Source organism: Tachypleus tridentatus, chromosome 8, assembly GCF_004210375.1.
Source record: "Tachypleus tridentatus isolate NWPU-2018 chromosome 8, ASM421037v1, whole genome shotgun sequence".
NCBI lineage: Eukaryota > Metazoa > Arthropoda > Merostomata > Xiphosura > Limulidae > Tachypleus > Tachypleus tridentatus.
The window spans coordinates 131,006,160-131,031,679 of record NC_134832.1 but is presented as its reverse complement, the minus strand read 5'-3'; the positions used below and the strand labels follow the sequence as shown (position 1 = coordinate 131,031,679).

The window sequence follows — 25,520 nt, the reverse complement described above, 5'->3', positions numbered from 1 at the left end:
AATTTGTGCCACATAAAACGACTAATATTTTGATTAAGAATTAATATTTTTCACTTTCAATGATAAAGAATGTTGGAAACATTTTGAGACTGTAATAAGTTTGCTACATTTTTATTTCAATTCATTCCAGTTTTTCTAAATCCATACCAAAGAATTTTCGAAATACACTCCAAATACTTTTATTCCGTGATTCGACCATGCATATCTTGGTTTATTTTTTACTCGTGTTTTCCAAACGTCAGTCCACAAACCAAGGGATTTTTCTTCGTAATCGTTTCCTAATATGCTTACAATTTCTTTATTATATTTTTTAATGGCATTAAACTCTGACTCCTATCTAATATAAATTTGTACATCCTGAGCATGAGAATGAGTCTTTGATGACAATTGACTTGATATTGACCATAAAAAATAATTTTTCATTAAATTATAAAAGAAAGGTTCTATTGTTAGAGTAAATAAAAACGCATTTATCGAATCTCCATGTCTTACACCTCTCTTGAATAGAATAGCTGAAGTTGAAATCGACCCAGGAACTACATAAAATATGGTGTTTTTTTATGCATTGTATTAACCACCTTTATAATGTTCCCACCAAAATCAAATTCCCTAAATATCTTTTTAAAATAATTATCATTTATGTGGTCAAAGGCTTTTTCAAGATCTAAATTTACAATAGTTAAACGCTTGTTATTTTGAGTTGCTATATTTATTATATCACACACAGCATGTATATCATCATAAATACATCGATATGGAACAGAGTAAGTGACTCTGGTAAACCGGTTGACTCAAAACAGGTTACATTCTGTTTGTTCTGGCTTACAGGAGTACGTGCGTACACTTGAGAGGCTTATATAGCAACTGTAAATTATGTTATTAATTTTCTGGGGGCATGCCCCAGACCTCTTAAGATTAAGCGTTGCTTTCAGTGGATCCAGGACATGTCTCACCTTCATGATCACGGACTCTAGCTCTAAAACAAACAAACTTTTGATGTTGCATTCACAAATACAGAGTTTTGCAAAAGTTATGTACTTTGTTACAAAAATTTGGCGTTACTTTGATAAAGCATAAGATGCATACTTTGAGAAAAATTATAATAATGAAACTTGAATACGGTAATCAAATGATGTCGGCCACCAAAATTTCTCCAATTTTTATAAATATTCAAGAAGTTTATTGAACGATATTTTAGCTGTGAGCAATCACTCTATGTTTTTCTTTACATGAATTAAACCATCTTTTTATTTCATTTTGTGTTCGGACAAAAAAATGTTTATATTTTGTATAAGTGTGTCTTTTGGATTTTCCAGTCATTTTTTGAAAATTTTTAGTCCCTTGTATTCGACTGAAAAACGTGTTTGGAAATTGTTTTATTGAAACAGAACCATTTCTTTCTTATGAGACGCCAATTTTATGGAATAAAGTGCCGAAGTTTTTGCAATAATGTGTAATTTATCATCTTGAAAAATACAAACTATAATTATCAAAGTACCTACCTAACTAGATTCTCACGTGGAAACAAACACTCTTTTCAAGTAATTTTCCTGACGTAATTAAGTTTTCATTTTGAAACAAACAAACCTAAAATTGCAAACAAACAAACTTTTAAAATGTCTTCAAAAAACGTAATTATTTTTTTATTATCGCGCAACACGAGAACTATCTGCACTAGCCGTCCCTAATTTAGTAGTGTAAGAATAGAGGGAAGGCAGTTAGTCATTACCACCCACCGCACTCTTGGGCTACTCTTTTACCAACGAATGGTGGGACTGACCATCACCTAATAACGCCCCCACGGCTGAAAGGGCGAGCATGTTTGGTGTGACGGGAATCTGAACCCACGACTCTCAAATTATGCCCTGACTTAGACTTTAACAATGAAAACGTATGTTACTGGAAACATATTTTAAATGCTTTTTCTTTTAGTGTGCCTTCTGGTAGTTCAACAATAACCTGAGGTCTTACAAAACTAAAATTCAGAGTTCGATATCTGAATCCATAGTCCATTCTATAGATCTGCGCTCAAAAACCAAACTTTTCTTATGGTGCATTTTATCTAAGTACAAATCTGAATACCTAAGAACAAAAGAAAATCACTAAACAAGTTTAGTCTCCTTGTGAAGGTACACATCTGAAATTACAAGCGTGCATATAGCTCTCGTGTAACTTTGCGTGAAATTCAAAACAAACAAATTACAATTTGTTTACATATTACAAATCGTTAATAAAAACAGGATACCATTAAACCTTCAAGCGGACCAGTTAGGCACACAGATATCTACCAGTATCAAGTCTCAACAAAGTAGTTTGCCTCATGCTTTAACCAAACGTTACATTAGAAGCAATCGTTACGTGATGTTGGGAGGGGGATCTTTTTTCTGATCAATATCAATAAAATTTTGGATAAGAAAATAAATTGCAGTTGGAGGTAGACAAGTAAGACTGATCGTTCTATGACTTGTTACCTAATTTTTATAAAATGTAAGAGTTTCTTTCATTCCATAGTGGATAACGGCGCGATTTGTGTTGTCAAGGTCTCTGAGCTCAACTTTGCCAAGGGGCAGTCACTTGTATGCATGTCAGTGTAGCTCATATGGTTCATTTTTCATTTTGTTTGAACTTCTAGGAATGCAAAGCCTTGATATCAAATGTATTTCGAAAATTGCAAGTAGGGTAAAAAAAGACAAATTTGGTCTCATTTGCGCTCAAATAATTTTCACTGAGTATTGCCTAAAGTACGTTTTAGGTTGTATATAGGGCCTGGCATGGCCTAGCGCGTTAAGGCGTGCGCTTCGTAATCTGAGGGTCGCGGGTTCGCGCCCGAGTTGCGACAAACATGTTCGCCCTCCCAGCCGTGGGGGCGTTATAATGTGCGGTCAATCCCACTATTCGTTGGTAAAAGAGCAGCCCAAGAGTTGGCGGTGGGTGGTGATGACTAGTTGCCTTCCCTCTAGTCTTACACTGCTAAATTAGGGACGGCTAGCGTAAATAGCCATCGAGTAGCTTTGCGCGAAATTCCAAAACAAACCAAACCTCTTTGAGTATGAAATTAAAGTATTTCTTATTTACCGGTTAAGCTGTTTCAATATATTAGTTACAAAAGTTAACGGTCAACCAACTATTTCTTTAAACAGAACTGCTTTGGCAAGTGATCAAAAATATTTACTGTATTATTTACATGAAATTTATTTGTCCCTACAGTATAAACACAAAGTAGTACTTAATAAAAAGTTTAAATCTATCTCACTTAATTCGGTCTGATTGTAAACCTGAGATCTTATGACACTAAACATCGGCTTTCTCTATTTGTGGTTTGTGATGGGCAGAATACATAGCCCATTCTGTAGTTTTGAGTTTAACAGCAGATAGGCCCGGCATTCCCTGGTGGTTACGGCGTTTGACTCGTGATCCGAGGGTTGTAGGTTCGAATTCCTGTCACGTCAAACATGCTCGCCCTTTTAGCCGTGTCTTCCTTCTAGTCTTACACTACTAAATTAAGGACGGCTAGCGCAAGTAGTTGTCTTGTAGCTTTGCGCGAAATTCAGAACAATCACATCAACAAACTATAGCAAATACAGAACTATATTTTAATGAAATCATATAGAGTTCCAAGATCAACAAATTCGATATTTCTACACAACTATTTAAACATGCCAACTATCAGAGAAGAAAAATATTAATAAAAATGAACTGATGAGCAAACTAGAGACTTACACGATACATGATGAACCATGTTCTTACTGTCTCTCCTCTCTATACATCATAAATAAGAAACTTACAGGTTAAACAGTGATAGACTATGTGGCTCCTAGACACAAACGCAGCTATATTTGATAGGGGTGTTGTGTGTAAAAATAAGATTATGTGCGTGTGTATATGACTACTAAAGGAAAATGTATTATGACCACGAGTAATAATGTAACCTTGTACAAATGATTCTAGCGAAAGTATACGAGTTCATATCACCTCAAGAACTGGACATGGCACGAAAAGGGTATTTTAAATAAAACTGCGGACAATGGATAAAGTTTAACAAACTGTAATGCAGCAGTGTAATAATCCTATTTATTAACGTTTTGGACAATCCCTTTAATTCATTTGTATTATAGGGTTCAGTACAAATAAAAGAGCGCTTCCTTAGAGAGGTTAACGCTTAACCTGATCCTTCATGTTCTAAAACAAGGATCGAATCCCAATGAAAAATAAAATCTTTCAAAAAACATCTTCTGATTTTTATCCAAGTAAGAGGATTAAGCCAACTATACATAAATATTATTTAAACGAAATAATGCTTTAACAAATCACTGACATATTATTGTAAACACGTTCTTGTAACCAATAAGACTGATATAATGTAATTAAATATAAAATTATGTATTACTTACAGATCACTCCAGCACACCAGTCACGCGTTATGTACATATGCACTGCTTCAGTACAGAGCCATTTTTTTGTTCGTTGTTTGGATTTCGCGCAAAGCTAGCCGTCCTTAATATTGCAGTGAAAGACTAGAGGGAAGGCAACTAGTCATCACCACCCACCGTCAACTCTTGGGCTACTCTTTACCAACGAATAGTGGGATTGACCGTCACATTATAACGCCTCCACGGCTGAAAGGGCAAGCATGTTTGGCGCGACCGGGATTCGAACCCACGACCCTCAGATTATGACTCGAACGCCTTAACCCACCTGGCCATGCTTGGCCTATAAGCCTGTTTTTTGTATGTTCTGTAAATGTCTACTATGTTTTCTAATGAAGCTCCTTGTTTGTTGCCAGTCAGGATTCTATGGTAACTCGATTTTTTTTTCCAAATCCTGGTTCTCATTGTGTGGTATCCAGTTTAATTTGAGTCAGTTATAGTCTCTAAGAATTTTCCTAATGTTACTACCTGGAAGAGACTTCCGTCTAGATATACCTGTGGTATTAATTTACTTGTTTCCTTTTGTGAATGACTTATGTTTTATGTGCATTCATTTTAATTCTTTACTTACTTCAATACAACTCTGTTCCGTTAATTAGTGATTATATAATGTATATTAAAGTAACAATTACCATAAACAACGTTTTTTTTTTTTTGGAACGATAATAATTAAAATTATTTAATATAACTTACAGCCAACTAGTTTCGGTAAACGTGTTATCACAATCAAGGCAAAGTTTATTGTATGTCGTTGTTGTTGAATTTGAGCACTCGTTCAGATTGCAACATCATCTGCGAACTGTGAGCAAAAAGTGTGATTTGGGTTGTTAAGAAGAATGTCATTAGCATGCATGATGAACAGTGTAGGGCTAAGAACTCCTCCTTGAGGGACACTCGCCTCCGGAGTGCAGCACTTGGAGTAGTTGCTCAACACTCACTCTGACCTCCTATCTTTCAGGAAGTTAAAAACTCAGTGAATAATTTCTTTGGAGAGTCCCAGAATTGGACAGTTTGTATCTAAATTCATTATGATATACTTTATTGAATGCTTTTTTAACATCTAGGAAGCATGCGACTGTGTATTTTTTGTTTGTTTGTTTTATTAAAGCTGTGTATTATTTCTTCCGTTAATCTTATAAGATGATCTGTTGTTTGTTTTTTTTTGGAAGCCATTTTGTTTTTCCGGAAGTATCGATTTAATTTCAAGGAAAGTTAGGAGTCTTATTATTGTTCATCAGACTTATGATCTGTAATTTTCAGGGTTATTTACTGATTTTTCTTCCCTTTGAATCATAAAAACACATCGACCTATTTCCATTCCATTTGGTTAGTATGTATCCCATTTTTAGAGAAAAGTTGAATAAAGATGTGAGATGTTTTAATAGTCTCAGAGGGCCTTTCTTGAGTAATGTGTTTTGAATTTTTTATTGTCCTAGCTTTTGTTTTCTAAAGTTTAATGTTTTCTGGTATTTCTGTTACTGTGATAGGTCTGATGTATTGTTTTCTTGTGTAATCGTGTTCCACTTCTGTTGTTGTATTGAGAGTATATATATGTATATATATATATACAATTGATTGTGGTATATTTACATTGCACAACAATTTTTTCTGAAGTGTTGCTTCCTGTAAAGTTTTTGCTGATTGTGACAGATACCTGGTGGGTATGCACAAATATAGTTTTGGTTTTGCTTCATCACGTAAGAACTCTGAGAAATAGACAGTTAACTGTTTACCGGCAATAACGTATTTAATTGCGTTTATGTTTCTAATACGCTATTAAGTTCAACATAGTTAAAAGTGTTTTGCTTCTGATTTTCGTTTGTATTCAATGTTTGGTGCATCACGTTGCAGTGTCCAATAGTAGTCAGCAACCACTGACGGATTTCTTGCCCTGATATCATTTTTCCATTGTTGCAATGTCCTGGTGAAACCTTTCACCGTGTTTGTCACTGACAGCACCGAGATTTGCGAGGAAGAAGTCCAAATGTGAGTGGAGGAAATGAATCCTGAGTGACATGTTGCACTTCATTGTTTTATATGCTTTGAAAAGTTTGTATACCAGCTGAATGTAATGTGGGGCTCTGTAATTGGCAAAAAAATTGTCAACAATGTCTTTGAAGGCTTTCCAGGCAATCTTTTCGGCCCAACTAACAGATCTTCGAACCGCTTGTCACTCATAACATGCCTGATCTGAGGGCCAACAAAAATGCCCTCTTTGATCTTGGCCTCAGTTATTCTTGGGAACATCTGTCTTAAATAACGAAAACCTTCGCCTTCTTTGTTCATTGCTTTCACGAAATTCTTCATAAGTCCCAATTTTATGTGAAGAGGAGGCAAAATATTCTTTACCTGGTCGACAAGCGGTTCATGCGCCACATTTTTCTGTCCTGGAACTAACTTTTACGGAGTGGCTAGCTCTGTCTAGAAAAATGTGACTCTTTGGCACGACTGTCCCATTCACAGATGAAACAACAGTACTTTGTGTAGCCAAACTGCAGTCCCAGTAACAGAGCAACGACTTTCAGATCTCCACAGATATTCCAGTTGTACTTGCTGTACTGGATGTGCTTCAGCAACATTTCCATGTTCTCGTAGGTTTCTTTCATGTGTGCTGCATAGCCAACAGGTATTGAAGGGTGAACGTTGTCATTGTGTAACAGAACAGCTTTGAGACTCAACATTGATGAATCAATAAAGAGACGCCACTCTTGCGGTCCGTGGTCACAACCCAAAGCAGAGAACAATCCTTCGATGTCAACACAGAAACAGAGACTGTCAACTTGTACAAAGAATTTGGTTATGTCATCTTGGCGACTTCGAAAAACAGAAATTTTCGTACCTGGTGACAGCAAACACCATTTCTGCAGTCTCGAACCCAGCAATTCGGCTTTTGCTTTTGCCAGACCCAAATCTCTGACCAGATCGTTTAATTTTGACTGTGTTATGAGATGTGGATCACCTGAGGAGCACGGTTCAAAATCCGGATCAATGTCACTGCCAGTTTCCTGTATTGCAGTTTCTTCATCTGGTTCGTATAAGGTCCATTCCTCTGGTGGTTTCGGAATTGAAAGACTGTCGTCATGTGGCACGAGTGTCATTGCTGAATGCAGATTAGGGTATTCAATTGACTTCTTGTTTTTGGCAGAGAAACCAGACATATTAGTCAAACAGTAACAGTCCGTCACATGGTCTTTCTGTTCTCGCCATATCATCGTACAGCAAACGGCATTGTCTTTCGAGTGTCTCTGAGCCAAGATCTCAGACAGACAGCACATGTCGCACAAAAAATATGAGGCACCCATTGCTGGTCTTGATCACCAATTTTACAACCGAAGTACAGATGACATGCTTTCTTCACAAGAGCAGTCATTGAGCGTCTCTGATGAACAAGTGTATACTCGCCAAAAATATAACAAAATGTATCGCGGCTGTTACGACATTGACGAGACATATTGACCGACACCAATCGTCCTGTAAAACGTCTATAACATCTAACTTACTTGTTACAGTGCTACTGAGGCAATGATATATTCTGAAACAATACGAACACACTATAAGGTCGATATTAATCCAATAAACAGCATCTGTGTATGCAAGCCACTTTTATAGCCTGCTGAGACAGCGTCAAGCTGGCTCCGGCCTGCCAAGGCATGCCCGGGCTGCGTACTTATACAGAACAGCTTCCAACCTGGCCTGATTTCATGGCTGGACATGCCCAGACTGCAAAAAACCATTGTTCATAGGTCTCTTACAGAAACGAAAATTCTTGGACACAAAAGTTAGAAAAAACATGACAAAACTGAAGATTTCGATGAAACGGTACGTGATGTGCAAATTTGGATGTGATTTTCGTGATCAACAGCTAAAACTCTATAAGGAACACCCAACAGTGTTCAAAAAGCAAAAACTATGTTGTGCAATGTTATTTTCTATGTTCATGAAGTGGTTTATCATGTTTGAGTCATGATGTTTTGAAAGTTTTTCAGAGTTGTTCTTAGTGTGTTTTCTGTTTATTCATGTATGCTAGTTTATTATTATGTTTAAATGCAGGACAGGTGGTGGTAGCTGTTTTGTTTCACTTTATTGTGTTTTTTTCATATGGAACCAGTAAACTTTGGAATCTGTTTCTGAGTTTATTTGTGTACAGAATATGTTCCATTTTTGTGAATTCAATAGTTTAAAGTTTTAGTTTGTGGGTCACCGATTGTCATACACTCATTTCCTGATCTTTTTCGTTTCTTTATTATGATGATTATGTCAGTGTTTCGTTACTAGCTGGTTTGGATATTGTTTACTGATACTTTCAGAATATGTTTTTTCTGCTGTTTTTATAAAAAATCTCTCAGATTCCTGAACAGTTTTTGTCTATATACAGGCTGCTAGTGGCTGTTTTGATGGATTCATGTTGGAAAAGCTCTGTTATTGTGAAGTCACATTTCTTCCAGTTTGCTTTTTTATATTTAAACTGTTTGTGTGCGTCGAATGATTTCAGCGTGATGAGAGACCGAATATATTCCATATCGGTAAATGGTTATTGTTTGAATCTCCTACGTCGAATATTAGAAAGTTGATTATTGATGTTAGTGAATACATACATAGATCTAGTATATCACACTGGATTGAGTGCTTCTTTCTTTTTTTTTTTTTGTCACTGATATCTATTGGTGTCGTATCGTTTAGTTAGTAGGTATTTAAATCTTCAAGAAATTATAACAGATGTACTGCATTTGCATTTGTGGTTCTGTAGCTGAAAATTGTGTTTTTTTCTATTGAGCTCGACTATAATAATATATTTTGTTTGCTGATGAGAGAGACGATGTTTTTACGTAGTGTAATGTTTTTGTGTTTTCTAGTGACTTATTGCTTATTTGCATATTGCTTAGAAGTATACCTATTGTAGTATTTTCATTTTTAACAGTAAGTTTATTGTGTTTATTGATAATTAAGTAACATTAAACAATTATAATCAATCTGTTAAACCAGTTTCTATTATTTTGAAACATTTAGTTTATCATATACAAAGTCTGACTTACTTTTAAAAACTCTTAATAACAAACTATTGGAAAAAGCTTAAGAAGAATTAGTGTAAAACTTTCTAATAAATTGTTTCACCTCTTTATCTACGTTGTAAGTGTTTAATGTATAAATATGTTTATATTTCTACACACGTTCGTCTTTACACACGTCATGAACATGTCAAGCACTGACTGTATCAAGTGTCCTTTTTCATTTCACGTTCATACATGAGCACTAAAATTTTGTAAACTTGCTTATTTTAACTGTGCACATGTTATCCTAATGAATAGTACCTTGATAACGAGTGAATGTTCTACCACGAGTGGTAAGACTGGTGATTTTCAATCAAGTAATGTAGTACTACAGAAATATATTATAAAATAAACCTAGACTGAAAATGCATCAAATTTCGTTATAGTAAAAAATATTTGTTTTATCGCCTCATTTATTCCATGAAATATGATTAAATAATTGCATAGTTTTAAATTTGTGGGTAATAAGAGAAGTTGTTACTTACTTTATGTACAGTGATGGTGATTAACCTATAAAATACAGTTTGATAACTTATGTCAATTAAGTTTCTTAGATTTTATTTTTGTCTTGTTTACTGAGTACATTTCACGTTGAGCAACCAACGATTTCATAAGATCAGTTCGAAAAACAGAGCCATCTAGTGCCTTTATTGTGAAATCATCGGAGTAGGAGGAGCTTATGCCAGCTGATTTATATCTCGTACACCAAGTAAGTCCGAATAGTTAAACTGGAGAGGAAGGAAGTTATTCTCGTAAGTTTCATGATTTGAAATTTATTTGCTTGATTAACAATTAAGTAACTGGTGTTAATAATTTAAAATGATTAAAATTAGCATGAGATGAAAGTTGTCTCATAAAAATTACAAATGTTATAGAAACTAAAGGCTATTTTTAAGTTCTAGTTAAACTATTTGATCGGCTTCGCAAATTGAATGTATCATATGAGCGGGACTTGAGAGACTTGTAGTAGTGGTTGCTGTAGGGGTATAGCTTGAAAGTTTTATGATACTTGCATTGCATGCACGTGGTTGTTGAGTTTAGTTGTTTACGACGAAATTTGTGTATTTTCTTTGGAGATACTTCAACACATTTGTTTCTGTTTAAAGACCACTAACTGGTGGCATTTCATAATTGTTTCATTCTTTGGCGTAATATTATTACATATACATAGGTTTCTGTGTCGTAATAAACTGTAAAGTACCATTCTCTATATTATTTATAGTAAATAATAATAATAATAATAATAATAATACTATTAGTGATAAGTATTAGAAATATCATGCAACTAAGTTGCAAGATAAAGAAAAGTGATAGAAAATTTTTGTAAAGAAGTCTTCAGCCATGATTGGATTTTAAATCTATGAAATGGAAAAAACTAAAAATCCCTTTCAAGCTAAGCATACCCTTTTACATTCAAGCACCTAGCCAACAAAGATTTATATTTAAAAAAAAAAAAAATTCGCCTGTTTGCACATGCAACAGTACTTTAGGGAAACTTTCAGGTTATAAACAATAAAGGTTTTGTTTAAAAAAATAAATATAGGCTTAAAAATGTAAGGCATGTATTTTGTTGCTCCTTAATTTCATAATACCAAGTCATCTAGGAAAAGGAGGACGTTAGTAAATCAGTTGTGTGACGGAAGACCTGTATCATGAAATAAGATTGAGAGATCGCAACCTTTCTCTCGTGAAAACAAGGGTACCAACTGTTTTATTAAAGTTTACAAAATTATTTGAAAGACCGATAAGATAAAGGCCTGTGATTTTGTATGTGTATGTGGTGAACTTGCAAAGGAAGTAGGATAAGAGTTAACAAGTACAAGATCTAGAGAAATACTGTTAGATTAATATTTCCAATGGGGAGATTAGTTTATGGAACGAGTTTTCATAAGCAGTGGGAAAAGCCACCACTTCATAAGAGATTTAGTAAGAGAATCTATGATTTTCTGGGAAATAATGGATTACTTTTTGCCTTACTTTTCCAAAGGAATAGTATAGAAACTACCTTTTTAAGAACCAAATGGTCTTGTTGTCTGTATATCGTGTTATTCAACCACTCAAGTGTACTCGTCAAGAGTAGTATTTCTAATATAACAATACTGAAATTCTGGATGAAGAAATATCTTGTTTTACCATACCCTATGTGAAAATGATCACATAGTGTATCTGTTTTTGTTGTAAATTAAACATTCATTTGTAATAGTTATCCCTTTCCAATATAGTATTTTCATATCAACATTACTGTAATCAATAGGTAATATTTTGTATGAAATAATCTAAGGAAAGTCTCAAATAATGTAATTTCAGATGCATGTCACTTTTCTTTAATGAGATTTAAGTAATAGATTAAAATTTCCTAAATTTCTAGGATCCAATGACAAGTTGTGAAAGCATGCTTTTAAGATCATATTAATAGTAGTACTCAACATATTTGGTAAAGTTGTATAGTTCTTAGAGAAAAAGTTTATACTTTTATACAATTACATTATGCACCTGAGCCTTTAAATAATTTGTGTACTGTAATATTGCTTGCTTTATAACAAATTAAATGTGTTAAGTTGCTTCACAAACAATTAATCATAATAATAAAATAAAATTGATATTAAATTGGACTTTATGTCTTGAAGTCACAGAACTTGTTACTAAATGTGATTCTTCTCAATGATTCCAACAATGTTGGTTGTAACCTCTTTACTTGGCACTTCCTTGGTCTGTGCAAAAATGAGAATAATGGAAATGAATTATGCCAAAGAAATACTTGGGACTGATCCTATAATAAGTATCAGTCATAAACTGATACTTATCCAATAAAAGCTTTTGATATGGTTGCTAACCTTAAATGAAAAGATAAATGGTTGTATCCAGTTATTTTTTTTTTCTGAATAAAAAATAATAATAAATAACTTTTAGGTAGTACATTTTTATGGAGAATGTATAATGTCACATAAATGCTTAGGATCTTGGTATAGCTAATTTTGTTATCTTTTTATTTTAATTATGCTTAGTTTTAAAAATTAACTACGTATATTACATTCTGTTACGTTTTGTGTATTTAATAATTGGTTTCTTTTCTGAATTTTTGCATACAGATGTAAAATATTAATATTATGTGGAACAAATTTAGTATATATATATATATATTTTTTTTTTTTTTTTTTTTTTTAATTGCTTTGTGTACCTCTAGTTAGACTGGTATAATAAATTTGCTGTATCATATACAAAGGTCCTGCTAACTGTATAAGATGTAAAAATTCATGTAGTCAGAAGTTTATTGAAAAATATTTACTGGTAAATGCAGTATTATTATTTTGTTGTTGGAAAAGATACACAAGTTTTTTTTCTAAAATGATTTAAATGAGACTGAATTATTTCCACCAAACAGTCTGCCATCAAAGTTGCCAAATTGCTACGTATCTCATGATAATGAAAGGAAGACTGTGCTTTCTCTTTGTCTAGTGCATTATCTCTTCTGAGTTTTTTTGTTTTTCCACACAGGATGTTTTGCTTTATATTAAAATCAATTTTTTTTTTTTTTAAATAAGTGTTACTTTTACCAGTTTATGTGGTCTCCATAAAGTTCTAAGTTTTGTTAACTTAATTTCAATAAATATGTACAAAGTTAAACTTGGATAAAACATTGAGAGAGAATCCACATGTAATAAAAGTATCATTCTTCCATTGACATTATTATACTTTTAATTCATTTGTTTTTATAGTGCTGGTTGAGTTGTCTAACAATTAATACAGCTGATAGTTTGAAAGCTGTATTTGTACATGTAGGCAGAATGTACATATGTACCCTCAAATAACCATTGAATAATGTATAGGGAAAATATTTGACTGAAAATACTAAGCAACTTTAGATTTACTTGTAAGAACTTTTTTTTTTTCTTATTCAATATATTGAATCATCATGCATCCATCATTCGAATCTTGTACTTCCTGAACATAATCAAATCCTAAAGGATTTGATAAAGTAAAAAAATTTACGATAAATTGGTAATTATCACTGGCTTAAGTCCTTCTGTTATGTGGCAGTGAAAGTTGTTTTTGGATTCACTAATATTGAGTGTTTTGTTACTTCAGATAAAGTTCTGTTTTTACTAGTTAACCAAATTTTATCAATGTAGAATAACTTCTTAGCAAATTTACACTAAGTAAATAAATTGATAACAAATACGTGATTTCATAAATTCATACATACAGATTAGTTAACGCATGTTGGTTCAAATGCAATGAATCATCATCTAGGTTTCCTTGTCATTAACATTTTCATATTTATTTATTTCTACTATAGGTAGGAAATTGGAGAAACTTTTTAATTATTGTACTTCTTAATTATAATGAAATAACATTCTTATACGAGACTTGCATAGTTGGAATGATTGAAAAAAAATAATAGTAATTGAACACTAATATTGATTTTATTTTTTAAGTTGACTAAAAATGGTTAATTTATAATTATAAACGTTGATCTTTCCACGACTTTATTTCTTGTGACTAACAGATTGGATCATAATTTCAATTATTTTGTAAAACCTTAATTGATTTAATCAAGTTAATTGTTCAGCTCTAAATTCCAGAAGTATTCTAGTGAATGTGGCCCGTCTAGGAGATTTAGGTGAGTAATGGTATTAGGTTGTCCAGCAATAAATGTTTTTAAACTGCAAAGTTTGGAATAGTATAAACCTGTTAAAGCATGCTTTAATCAGAGTAAGCACCATTTGCATCAACACACTTTTTTGCTAATGTGTAACAATGCTGTTTATACCTCTGCTTTAGAAATTTTCTTTGGTTAATGAACTTCCTGAAAGCTTCTTCTGCAGCTACCTGATCTTGAAAGCATTTATTGTTAAAGTTGTCAAAGTACTTGAAAAAATGGAAATCTGTAGGGGAATGGTCCAGGGAAAAAGGTGGATAAGGCAGAAACCCAATTCATTCAACTTTTGAAGGATCATCCTTAACAGATCTCATAATGCCAATTTTGTTGATCTTCAGTCAGCTAGTGCAGAACCCACTTATCTAACGTTTTCGTCTTTCCAGTTGCACTCGGGTGATTATCAATGCTTGACTTGCTTGTGCCCAGCTTTTCTGCTTGCATACTGTTGTGTGAAGGTCTGTCTCAACTGCTTCCCTTAATGTTTTAACCTAAGGATGGTTTCCTTCCATGACCTTTAGTAATTTTCAAGATTTTCATCTCCATGTCAACTTTTGGAAGCAATGCTGAACTTTGTTCAGTAACAGATCCATGGCCTAATAATGCCTTGTTGATGTTCTGTGTAGTTTTAGTAGCTTTTCGTCCAAGCTTGAAGTCGTAGAGGAAAATCGGATGAAAGTCCTTGACCATGTTGCCTTGGGGGTTACAAAATTTACTTGGAGTAGAGTTAAAACAGCAGACAATTAAGTCATTGTAACTGACAAATGTTGGATTAAACCCCCCCCCCCAAACGATAAGTTACTCAATATTCAGCTTTTAAATGTCATCGTGAGAATTCTGACATTTATTTGTGGACAACCTAATAATAAAAATTGGTAATTCTTTTTGTTGATCAATGTGGTTTTAATATTAAGTAGTCATGTATGCCAATTGTATAATCAATAACTTGTTTATTTATTTAGAAAATGCCATCATGTCACACTGCTCGTCTATGGATCAGACTCGGGTATCAGTACTTGTCCAAAAAATGTTTGTTCCTCTCTGTTCAAGGGATGCAAGAATAAGAGCCCAGGCTTTGGAGTTCCTAGATTGTGGTTTCAGGTCTTGGATTAATGGAAAAACCCCTATTTATGTAACTTCAAAATTTCATTTAAGACATGGAGACCCTGAGGATGAAAAAATCCTTGCAGCTCTGACTCTGAAGGACTGTCTGCCATTCTTGCTTATGCTAGCCTATCAATGCCCATTTAGTGATGTGAGAGAGAAATTATTTGAAATTCTGAAAATGCTAGAGGTAAGTTTTAAGCATGCTATATTGAATTCTTGGTGGATTTTTTTGTGAATGCTTCTGTTACATGCATATCAATCATAAGAATAAAGTTATTTAACTGGAAAACATGGTTAAGTAATAGTTGTAACTACTAGCATATAAAATAATTGTATTGTTGTAGGCTGTGTTTTTAACATTTTAATTTAAATATCATGTATATTGTGCTGAATTATTCTGGTATGATGTCTAGAGTTGGTGGGGGGATTCTATTATGAACACATGGGAGTTTGTTTGTCATATGGTTGACTTTATTAGTTGGTGAATATGTTCTTGTCTCTGATTACTGCGTTTGTGCTTATACAAGCATAAAAAAAACTCTGAAGTTAGAGACTGAAGTTTCATTTGAGTGAAATCTGCTTTATTATAATCTTGTGAACTGTTTTTAGTTGTTAATAGGTAAAATACTTCAGCACATATACAGTGTTGAAATAACTAATATTCTTGGTTTGAGAAATGTGTAGAATGTGAACTCTAGTGTATTGTAATATCTCTGTTAGCAATGCTAAATGTAGATGTCTCTTTTAGAATCCTAATTAGTACAGATGAAAAATGGTTAAGAAAATTTAAACATTAATGTTGCTTTTGAGTCTGTTCAATTTCTAATCTGATATTGCAGAGGAATGTTATTTGTTAAAGTGTGTGGTTTATTAAGGTCAACTTGTTACTTCAAACTTGCATTTTGTATACCTTTTTGAAACATTTCCTAAATGATGCAAGTTATTCTGTAATTTTTTTTTTTAAGATTTACTTTGTTCTATTCTGCACTTTAGAAATTACTCAGCGTCACGTTTTGTAGCACAATTGTGTAGCTGTAAAAGCTTTTCAGACTGTTTTCTTCCCTTTCAGTAATAAGCACTTGCCACCTGTGAAGCTATGCCACTGTTAGCTTAAGATTTATATTCAATACACAGTTAGTTTGTTAAATAAATGATCCTCAGTTTTATGTCCTTATCTGGTAAGCCTACTTTTCTTTATAATGTAATCTGACGAAAATGCATCCAAATATTCAAACTTGTCTTGGAACAAACTCTAGCCATGCTGCTTATATCAACAACCCAGTTTGTCGAGAAGTGACGCCAGCCTCATCCTGATGACGGTGTTTAGATCGATTAGACCATTTTTTTTTTTTTTTTTTCCAACCTTGTCGATTACAACGTTCCCATCAGCAAACAATGAGTGTTCTTGTCCTGTTCTAATAACCAATCATTAAAATATTTTACCAAAATTTAATTGTCAAGAAAAAAGTAGTGGAATATCATGGTCTAATTTTAACAAATTTAACTTTGAAAATTTCAACTTTTCTGTCTTCCTCCTTCCCTGAATCTCAAACTCACTCGGGCAGTACCGCCCAGTTTGGGAAAGACTAGACGTATATATTAAAAAAAAAAAAAAAAGTGAGGAGGTTGCGCTCTAAAACTTATAGGTACGCAATAATACTTTATTTACGCAATGAACAGACTTTAACGTATCATCATCATGACATTTATCTGCGTTACTTTACATTAGGTGCGGGGGATACCAGGGAAGCAAAGGTCCACTTTAGAGTAACTTCAGCCCCAGCAAGCTTCCGCCCCTGTACTTGCTAAACTCATTTTTGTGGCTAGTGAGATGTCAAGTAGACGAAAATGACAACAATATGTAAAGTTGAGAAAAAACTGAAATTTCTCTTTTGGTCACACCTTAATTTCGCCATTATAAGGTGCACCATAGCCAAGCATACAATATGTGGGCCGAGATTTAATTCGATAAATTTGCTGGAAGAATTTATTTTGAGAAACTTGCAAAAAAAAATCCCAAAAAAAACAAACGTTGTTACAATGACTATTTTAACAAATTAAACTTGTCTGCAGTTTTAGTAGAATCGCTTTTTTGCTTTCTCAAATTTTTATTTTCGCATTACGTCATTTCATCTCAAAATGTGATTGGCAGGTTGATTATATACAAACGCCTTCATTTTGTCGTACGGTTTTTGGTTTTCAAGTAAAAAAAAAAACGTAGAAAGTATTTCTAAACAAGTTTATTATTATTCTAGGCATGTTTATCCACCATAACTACTGTAATGCACATCTCGCGAGAGCCTGAACTGTGAAGTTAGTTAGTGGTGTTTTGTAAACGTCTAAGTACTTCACGTCTTTCGCACATTAACTCCATTCCGAAGTGGGTGTGTTTTAAAGTCCCCGCAAGTACACGTACACTATGTATAGCTACAGTTGCGTAATTAAGTATCGTGCGAAATTATTCTCTGATTAAAGTTAATGCTGTGGTTGCAATGAGATATTATTTTAGCTCTTAGTAATAGAATTTGTTTGTTTGTTTGTTTTTGAATTTCGCACAAAGCTACTCTAGGACTATCTGTGCTATCCGTCCCTAATTTAGCAGTGTAAGACTAGAGGGAAGGCAGCTAGTCATCACCACCCACCGCCAACTCTTGGGCTACTTTTACCAACGAATAGTGGGATTGACCGTCACATTATAACGCCCCCACGGCTGGGAAGGCGAGCATGTTTGGCGCGAACCTGCGACCCGCGGATTACGAGTCGCACGCCTTACGCGCTAGGCCATGCCAGGCCCCTCTTAGTAATAGAAAACGTATTATCAGCTCCAACAGCTTCATTAACAAACTCGAATTTGATTTATTTTTAGTGAAATAAACTATCGCCATTCTCAAAACTAAGGTAATAATCGGAGGGAGGAATATTTTACTCTTCCAGTGTATTATATTTATACTAGGAAATCCAAAACCTAATCTCTCATAACATTCCGTTATGTGTTAAGGGAACACATAACATATTTTGATATAGTCCGTTAATATAAGAGGATCGAGTTTAGGTGATAAATGGCCATAAAATGCATAAATCCACAGCTATTCGCGCAAAGAACAAAGTTCATGCACCTTTATAAATGGTAATTATACATAACCACTGCTTCAGTAATCCTTGCATTCCCTCAAAGTATTAATTTAAAAATTATCGTGCAAACTAAGCGTCACAATGTCTTAAAACAGCAGTAAGTGTCCACACCTCATATGACCAGGTGGTAAGAATGCTTGACTCGCAATTTGAGGGTCGTGGGTTTGAATCCCCGTCGCACCAAATGGGTTCAGCCGCTGGAGGCGTGATAGTCAATCTCACTATTCGTTGGTAAAAGAGTAGCCACAGAGTTGGTGGTGGTGATGACTAATCTGCCCCTGATAGCTTAGGGACGGCTAATATAGATAGCCCTCGTGTAGTTTTGCGCGAAATTCAGAACAAACCAAACTCGTCTGAAAAATTATTCAATGTTTTTTGTGTGTTTTTTCTCGCAGTTATGGAAGTATGCCTACGTAAACGATAATCCTCTTGCACAGTAAATCGCAAAACACCCAAACAGATCAATATTTCGCTGATTTTCTTTTAAAAAATTGTATATCACTTCACACATTGTAACTTTTAGCAAGTTACGACAAACCTTTTACTCGTACCATTACCCGTAATGTATTTAGTATTTAAATTGTAAAACACACCACACGTAAGTAGTCAATTTAAAAACAAAGAAAAAATGTATACAAATACAGAAATCCTAAGTCTGAACAACTCTGTTTATTTAAATATTTTAAGTTCTTGGAACTACTACTTGAGAAAGCCATGTAGGTATAAACCTCCAGCCATTTCAATTTCGCCCTAATTATTTAATATTGTAAGTAAATTATGTCGAGTGTGTGTACAAACTTGCAGAACTAACAAAAACAAGTTTCCAGTAGTATGGTTTGTCATAGCGAATAAACAACAAACCAAACGACGAATTAATGCTGTTTATTATACTTGCAACCTATATTTTAATTGTTTTACAATTCCATTGTAGTTCTGTAGTCTTACCACTACGCAAATTTGAACTTAAAACGGTAAGCCTAAGCGATGTGTGTACAGCATGTTTTTGCTTTTTTGAGACCTTGTTTTTGTATACTATAATACCCACCTGCACATGCGCATATTTATCACCTTGTAATACGTAAAACTATAAGCAAAAGCCTGGCATTTCATTATAAACCGTTTTGGAGGGGTGGGATAATACAAACGTAAGTAAATTCAACGCCTATTCTGGATCAATCAATACATGGCTGTTCGCATCACTGAAAATTAGTCGTAATATGAGTGAATATTCATCAAAATTAAATATAAACTATCTTTTTGTATATATTATCATAAACTTCTACAACTTTTATTAGACATTTCCCCACCTTTTTATAAGTCGTATTCCATGAAGCTTTACTATAAATTTTATATTTGACATTTAAGGTTGAGAATCTTTGAATTATCACCGTCGTTCCCTTCCGCTATTACAAATCCTTACCCCTTTACACACGGTAACTTCGAAGACTTGTTTCATAGTAGTTCGACTGTTCACCGTTGTACCCGATAGTGGCACTTCTATCGTGGAAAAAGACCACATTACCGAAAGCAAATGTTTAACGCGAAAGAATGGGAATAATTTTAAGACGTTTGCTTTTTTCTTACTCCTGTCGATTAAAAAAATAGTCAGTATAATCATAAGTAATATTTGGAAACTCTTGGATAATTTTATCGGGTTCAAAGTTAACTTAAGTTTTTTTCAATATATTACTGTATCGCAGGTTCCTTCTTATAATTGTATTGTAATAATATTGTTTTTTGCACACGTATATAAAAACATAATATTTACATATATGAAGGGTAAACTACTTCATTACTACTCAATTGTTAATACTAGTAACTGTGACAAATGTTTACTATGTCAGCGGGAAGCGGACAGAAATTTACCATATCAGTTGAACAAGTCTCAAACTTCTGTATTGTATTATTGTTAACTATTTGGGTTATCCGAGGAGCACCAGAGGTTCGATAGTTTCTCTCGGAGGACGTGTCAACCCACTGAGATGATTAATAACCTCGTGACTCACATTTCTAATAATTCTGTAGCTCTGGAATATTTGCTTCGTGCCAGATGAACCTAATGAATTCCTAAAACAGGTCAAGGCACCACTTCACAAAGTTTGGGGTGTTTCCAACCTGCTTAAGGCAATCTAACGCGGTATCGCATGGTGCTACAATGACAGTTAAAGCTTGTTGCTAACTTTTGTTATCGGAATTTCAACCAGTAAAATCTGGTCATATAATGAAGGAGAGTCTACAAGGACCAAGTCGTTCAAGGTTGAGCGAAGGCCTTAGTTGCGTCTACTTGCTGACTGATGTGAAAGTTACCTTAAAAGATGTTATTTCTTGAATTAAATACATTATTGAAGGTCAAGAAGTGGAGATTAAGATTGTGTTAAAAGCTCCATATTTTAAATTCATTTTTAATTTAACCTAAATGTTTCGTCACTAATGTTACGTACTTTCATGTATTGCATTTTCTTAAATATCAACTTTATTTTTACAAGCCATGTATATTAATACTTGTTTAGGAATATCGCAAAAATCTTTTGAAGTGATAACTTGTATGATGTATTACAGTTCAGGTGTTAAAGTTGCTAAGAAATTTAATATTACAGACTTAACATCTTAGGTGTAATTCGCTCTTATTTTACATTACTGAAGCTAAAAAAAATCTAAGTACGAAATTAGCTTTTTCATTAGTCGATATCGCACGCCACAAAAGTTAAGATTAACTTAATCCAGCCCTCGTTAACACGTTTGGCACTTTTTAACAGATGGTTTAGTAAGGTCCAAACTTGCTGTTCATGAGTAGGTTTTATTTAAGTAAGAAATTACGTAGATCAGTCCGATTTCTTCCCATTTTAATTATTTCAGTGTTGCAGAGATATAACGTGATATATTGAAATTGTATCTTTGCTAATAGTTTGTTTCATATTTTGAAACATTTCGTAAATGCTTCCTACACTATTATCTTGCTGTGTAATTGTTTGGATATTTCAGAGTAAATTGGTTTTGAAAGTTTCAAAAGTTTGCACCTAATTTGTTCTAAATCTAAAACATGTTTTTCAACACCTACTTGTTTGTTTTATTGATTTGTCATCTGGAATTTATTAATATCTTCTTTTGTTTTTGTATGTTTTAAACGTTTTTGGTCCAATCTTGAAACTGGATCTTGCACTCCCTTATGAAAGCCTTCTTTATACTGCTTCACGAAAAAGGTAAAGTAATGATACTTGAGTTTTAACAGAAGCACGTGACCCTAATATTTCTTTTTAAGCCTAACATACGATGTTTAAATTTCTACTCGATTTCTAAGAGCTGAAATTTTAACATTACATGCAAATCCTGCTGAATAAATATTAAAACATAGTCATTCTATTCTTTTTCTTCCAAACGCCTTTCAATGGGCAAGTTAATTTAACTTTATACCTTGGTCCAATACGCCTAGAATTTATTTTAATTCAGGTCCTTTTTAAGGATTTTGAGTTAAAGGTCAAATAACGGAAAGTGTGCGACTCCTTTCTGGTTATATTTACACCAGTCAAGATTAAAGTGAGCTAACATGCATTTTGACTCCATTTTTATATGATTCGTAGCTCATAAAACACAAATCTGGAGGTTTTGGTCAATTACTTAACCATATTTTAACCAATTTTTATGAGATTCGGTACAAAAATACTGTTGCAGGTCCCACACAGGAGAAAACAAAAATGATTAACTTGCCCATTGTTAGTACTTATATGGGGAAGGGGTGAGTATGCCATAAAGCATACTTTTAGGGTGTCCTAATAGCTATTCTACTGTATTTCAGTAACTTTTTTCTTTATACAAATCCTATACACGTGCATATAAAAAGTTGGGGGGGGGTATGTCCATTTTTTGTTAATTTTAATGAGGATCCATTGGTTAAACCCATAATTTTTATGGATTTTGGTCAATTACTTAGCTTCGTTTCGACCAATTTACATGGAACTTAGTACAAATATACTCCTTGCAGGTTCAAAAGAGATTAAACAGTTTTGGAATTTGTGCCTTCAGTTTGTCAGTGAGAAGTACAATTTTGAGTTTTTTCGTGAACTGTCTATGTATGTTGACCGACTCTCGTGGGATTTTGTACAAGAAAAACTTTGGTTCTCAAGCAGTGATAACGATAGTTTTAGACTTGTTTTTGACGGTATTTCGAGTGTCAGAATTGGTTACGTTGAGATTGTGTTGTGGAAAAATGTCGCGTTTGCACGTAAATGCTGTTTAACTTTAAAATGAACCGTTAACAAATAACTTGGGTCTTGCGTATCTTTAATTTCAATTTATGGTTAAAAAACAACAACAAATTGCGTTTGAATTATTTAATTAACATTTTGATCGAAGCAAGCTACCTAATTAGAGAGAAGTTGAAAACCACCCAGCTAACGAGTACAGCGAAGTAACCATCTTATGTTTTTAACTACAGATATTAGAATGAATTGGTTCACGAGTTTGATACCCACATTGTCGATGGTATTTTTCGACAGTAAACCCAATACTTCACGAAGTTTGGCCAGCTTTTTGTAGATTTGTTAGCTTAGTACATCAGCCTTAGAACTAACAATACAAAAGAATCTCAATGATAGATATATCAAACGTTCTGCACAGTATTGTTAATGGTGACAGTAACATTAAAGAAATGAAAGAATCTATCTTGAAACAAAATGCATATTAGCTTCAAGTACTGTCGTTGTTTGAAATATATTAAATCAAAGTTGCATAAATATAATCGTGTATAAGCTAAAAGCTCCACAATATTTTCCCCTTTAAAAAACAAAACAAAACTACTCAATAAAAGCTTGTTAAACAACGACATTGAAACTTCAGAAGTTTCAATCTGATATTCCCACTCCAATGAGTAGTCCGTAAGTTTACGGATTTAATACATTTAAATCCAGGGTTTAATTCCCTGTGGTGGGCATGTGCAGTTAAGCAATTGTGTAGCTTTGCAATACGAAAACAACCTGAGATAAATTGCTGTAACATTCGTTATTGTGTAGGTATACAATAAAGTAGCAGTACGTTATCAAAATTGTATATTGTGAAACTGTTTTTTATGGATATGCGAAGTAATATATTTAATACCTAAACCTTACATTAAATAGCTAGAATATTGGTACCCTCAGCTTTTAATATTAAACTTAAATAAAAAATTTATTAAACAGATATGTATAATCCAATTGTACAGTGATAAGTCTTCGGATTTACAATGCTAAAAGTAGGTGTTCGAAAACCACTCAATGGACACAACTTTGCATTAAGAAAATGCACGAAATAATCAAACTTTTAACTTACGTTTTGCCTCTCGGTTCATCTGTTTTCAGTGAGAAACTAGTTGAACATTCTGAAAGAGCCAATAAATAAGTGTTGAAAGTTCAATACTAAACTGTCGCATATCCTGTCAAAAACAAGTATTGCCACCCAACCCCATTTCGTGGAGAACTGAAATAAATCTTGCGAAATCAAGCTTTACCAACAACGGAACAGAGAAATGCGGTCAAGATAGTCAAACGTCAGTAAATTCCGTTGCGAGCCAATCAAACTTAAGATCATTCATGAAATGAAATCGTGGCTTATTCGTGGAATAATTTATGGGTAAAAAAAAAAAAATTTACATTAATTTCTAATGTATAGAAAAGTCTGTGCATTTTAGTAACAGTACATTCTAATAATGACTTACGACATGTTGCTTAGCCGGCAAAGTATAACCCAATATTGTTAGTTTGTACTGGAAGTATAAAATAAAATGTAGACAACAAATCTGGAAAAGTATTCGATTCCTTAACTTAATGTCTCTGTTGATTTAAAGAAGTTTGTTTTCATTAAAAACCCTCATGATATAACAAAGTAACTTCACTTTCAATTTGCCTCTAAAGAAGAAAGGTCCACCTATTGAAAGTGCTCGGGTTATAGGGTTTTATTCATTTCTATCAAGACTTCTTGAACTTGTGTTTTTCTAACATCAAGAAAGTGGCTTAATTCAGAAACTGTTTAAGTTTAAAGCTACACCAATACTTTCATGATAAATTTCATGCACTTGGCTCTAAGTTAAGTGATCTCGTTCTACGTCCTTAAATGCTCTTTAATGTATTTCAGACCATTACCTGTAAGGCCCGGCATGGCCAGGTAGTTAAGGAACTCGACTCGTAATCCGAGAGTCGCGGGTTCGAGTCCTCGTAACATTAAACATGTTCGCCCATTCAGCCGTGGGGGCGTTATAATATGACGATCAATACCACTCTTCGTTGGTAAGAGTAGTCCAAGAGTTGGCGGTGGATGGTGATGACTAGCTGCCTTCCCTCTGGTCTTGTGCTGCTAAATTAGGGACGGCTAGCGCAGATAGCCCTCGAGTAGCTTTGTGCGACGTTCAAAAACCTGTCCCCCAGTGGCACAGCTGTATGTCTCCGGACTTAATGCTAGAAACAAAGTTTCTGTATCTGTGGTGAGAAGAGCGCAGACAACCTACTATATATGTAGTTTGTCTGCTTAAGTTTTAACAAAAGCAAACAGATTGTTCTCTGTTGCAGTTGATAAATTATTAAATGTAGCTGTTTTTGTTTCTGCAATAAACCTGTTGGTGTTTCATACAAGCTGATGTTCCTATCCTTTGTCTCGGTTACTAAGTTTGAAAAATGTGGAGGTGGATGCTATGATCAATAACAAACCCTAACTTTCATAACATGTTCTAGTATTCATTATTACCGCACTGAAAGTTTTGTGTAAGGTTTAAGAATTCTATAAGTACATATTTATAGTACACACTGTGAGATTGTGATGCTCTGCATTGAAGTAGCAGCCAAAGTTGAGGCGGAAAGAGATTTGTTACCAATTGCCAATAAGGCAGACATGCTGTATAAGAATTCTAATCTCACTCTTACGTGAATTTTGTTAAAGTACAACCGTTTGAAATTACGAATGAAATATGGTAACATACCTGGTAATGAAATCTCAGAACTATAATACGATAAACTTTTCTGTAACTATCGCATGTTTTCAGTGTAATATATTTCATAAACAAAAAGGTTTAGTATGGAGAATATTATTCTTGCTACAATGCGATACGTATGTGGATTAGTTTGAAAGTTTAATTCTGTGAGGAATATTGGAACTACTAGCTTATAGCTCTTCAAAGATGGAGTCTTA

General features: G+C 33.8%; 1 protein-coding gene and 1 long non-coding RNA gene across 5 annotated transcripts in view; one reads left to right on the top strand and one right to left on the bottom strand.

Moving 5' to 3' along the window:
• On the bottom strand, positions 1 to 23,835 carry LOC143223499 (uncharacterized). The gene is made up of 3 exons (XR_013012940.1): positions 23,673 to 23,835; positions 1,503 to 1,587; positions 1 to 976 (listed from the first exon to the last, which is right to left on the bottom strand). It is a non-coding gene; the product is annotated as an uncharacterized LOC143223499 (long non-coding RNA).
• Positions 10,061 to 25,520, top strand: part of LOC143223497 (sestrin-1-like) — a 90,270-nt gene continuing 74,810 nt past the window's right edge. For 3 of the 4 annotated variants that reach the window (XM_076451562.1, XM_076451560.1, XM_076451563.1), the window contains exons 1-2: positions 10,091 to 10,227; positions 15,095 to 15,426. In XM_076451562.1, coding sequence (XP_076307677.1) covers positions 15,106 to 15,426 — 321 coding nt within the window. In that variant the 5' untranslated portion in view covers positions 10,091 to 10,227; positions 15,095 to 15,105. Of the gene's footprint in view, positions 10,228 to 15,094; positions 15,427 to 25,520 lie in introns of all 4 variants that reach the window. The other variant, XM_076451561.1, reaches the window with a different exon arrangement.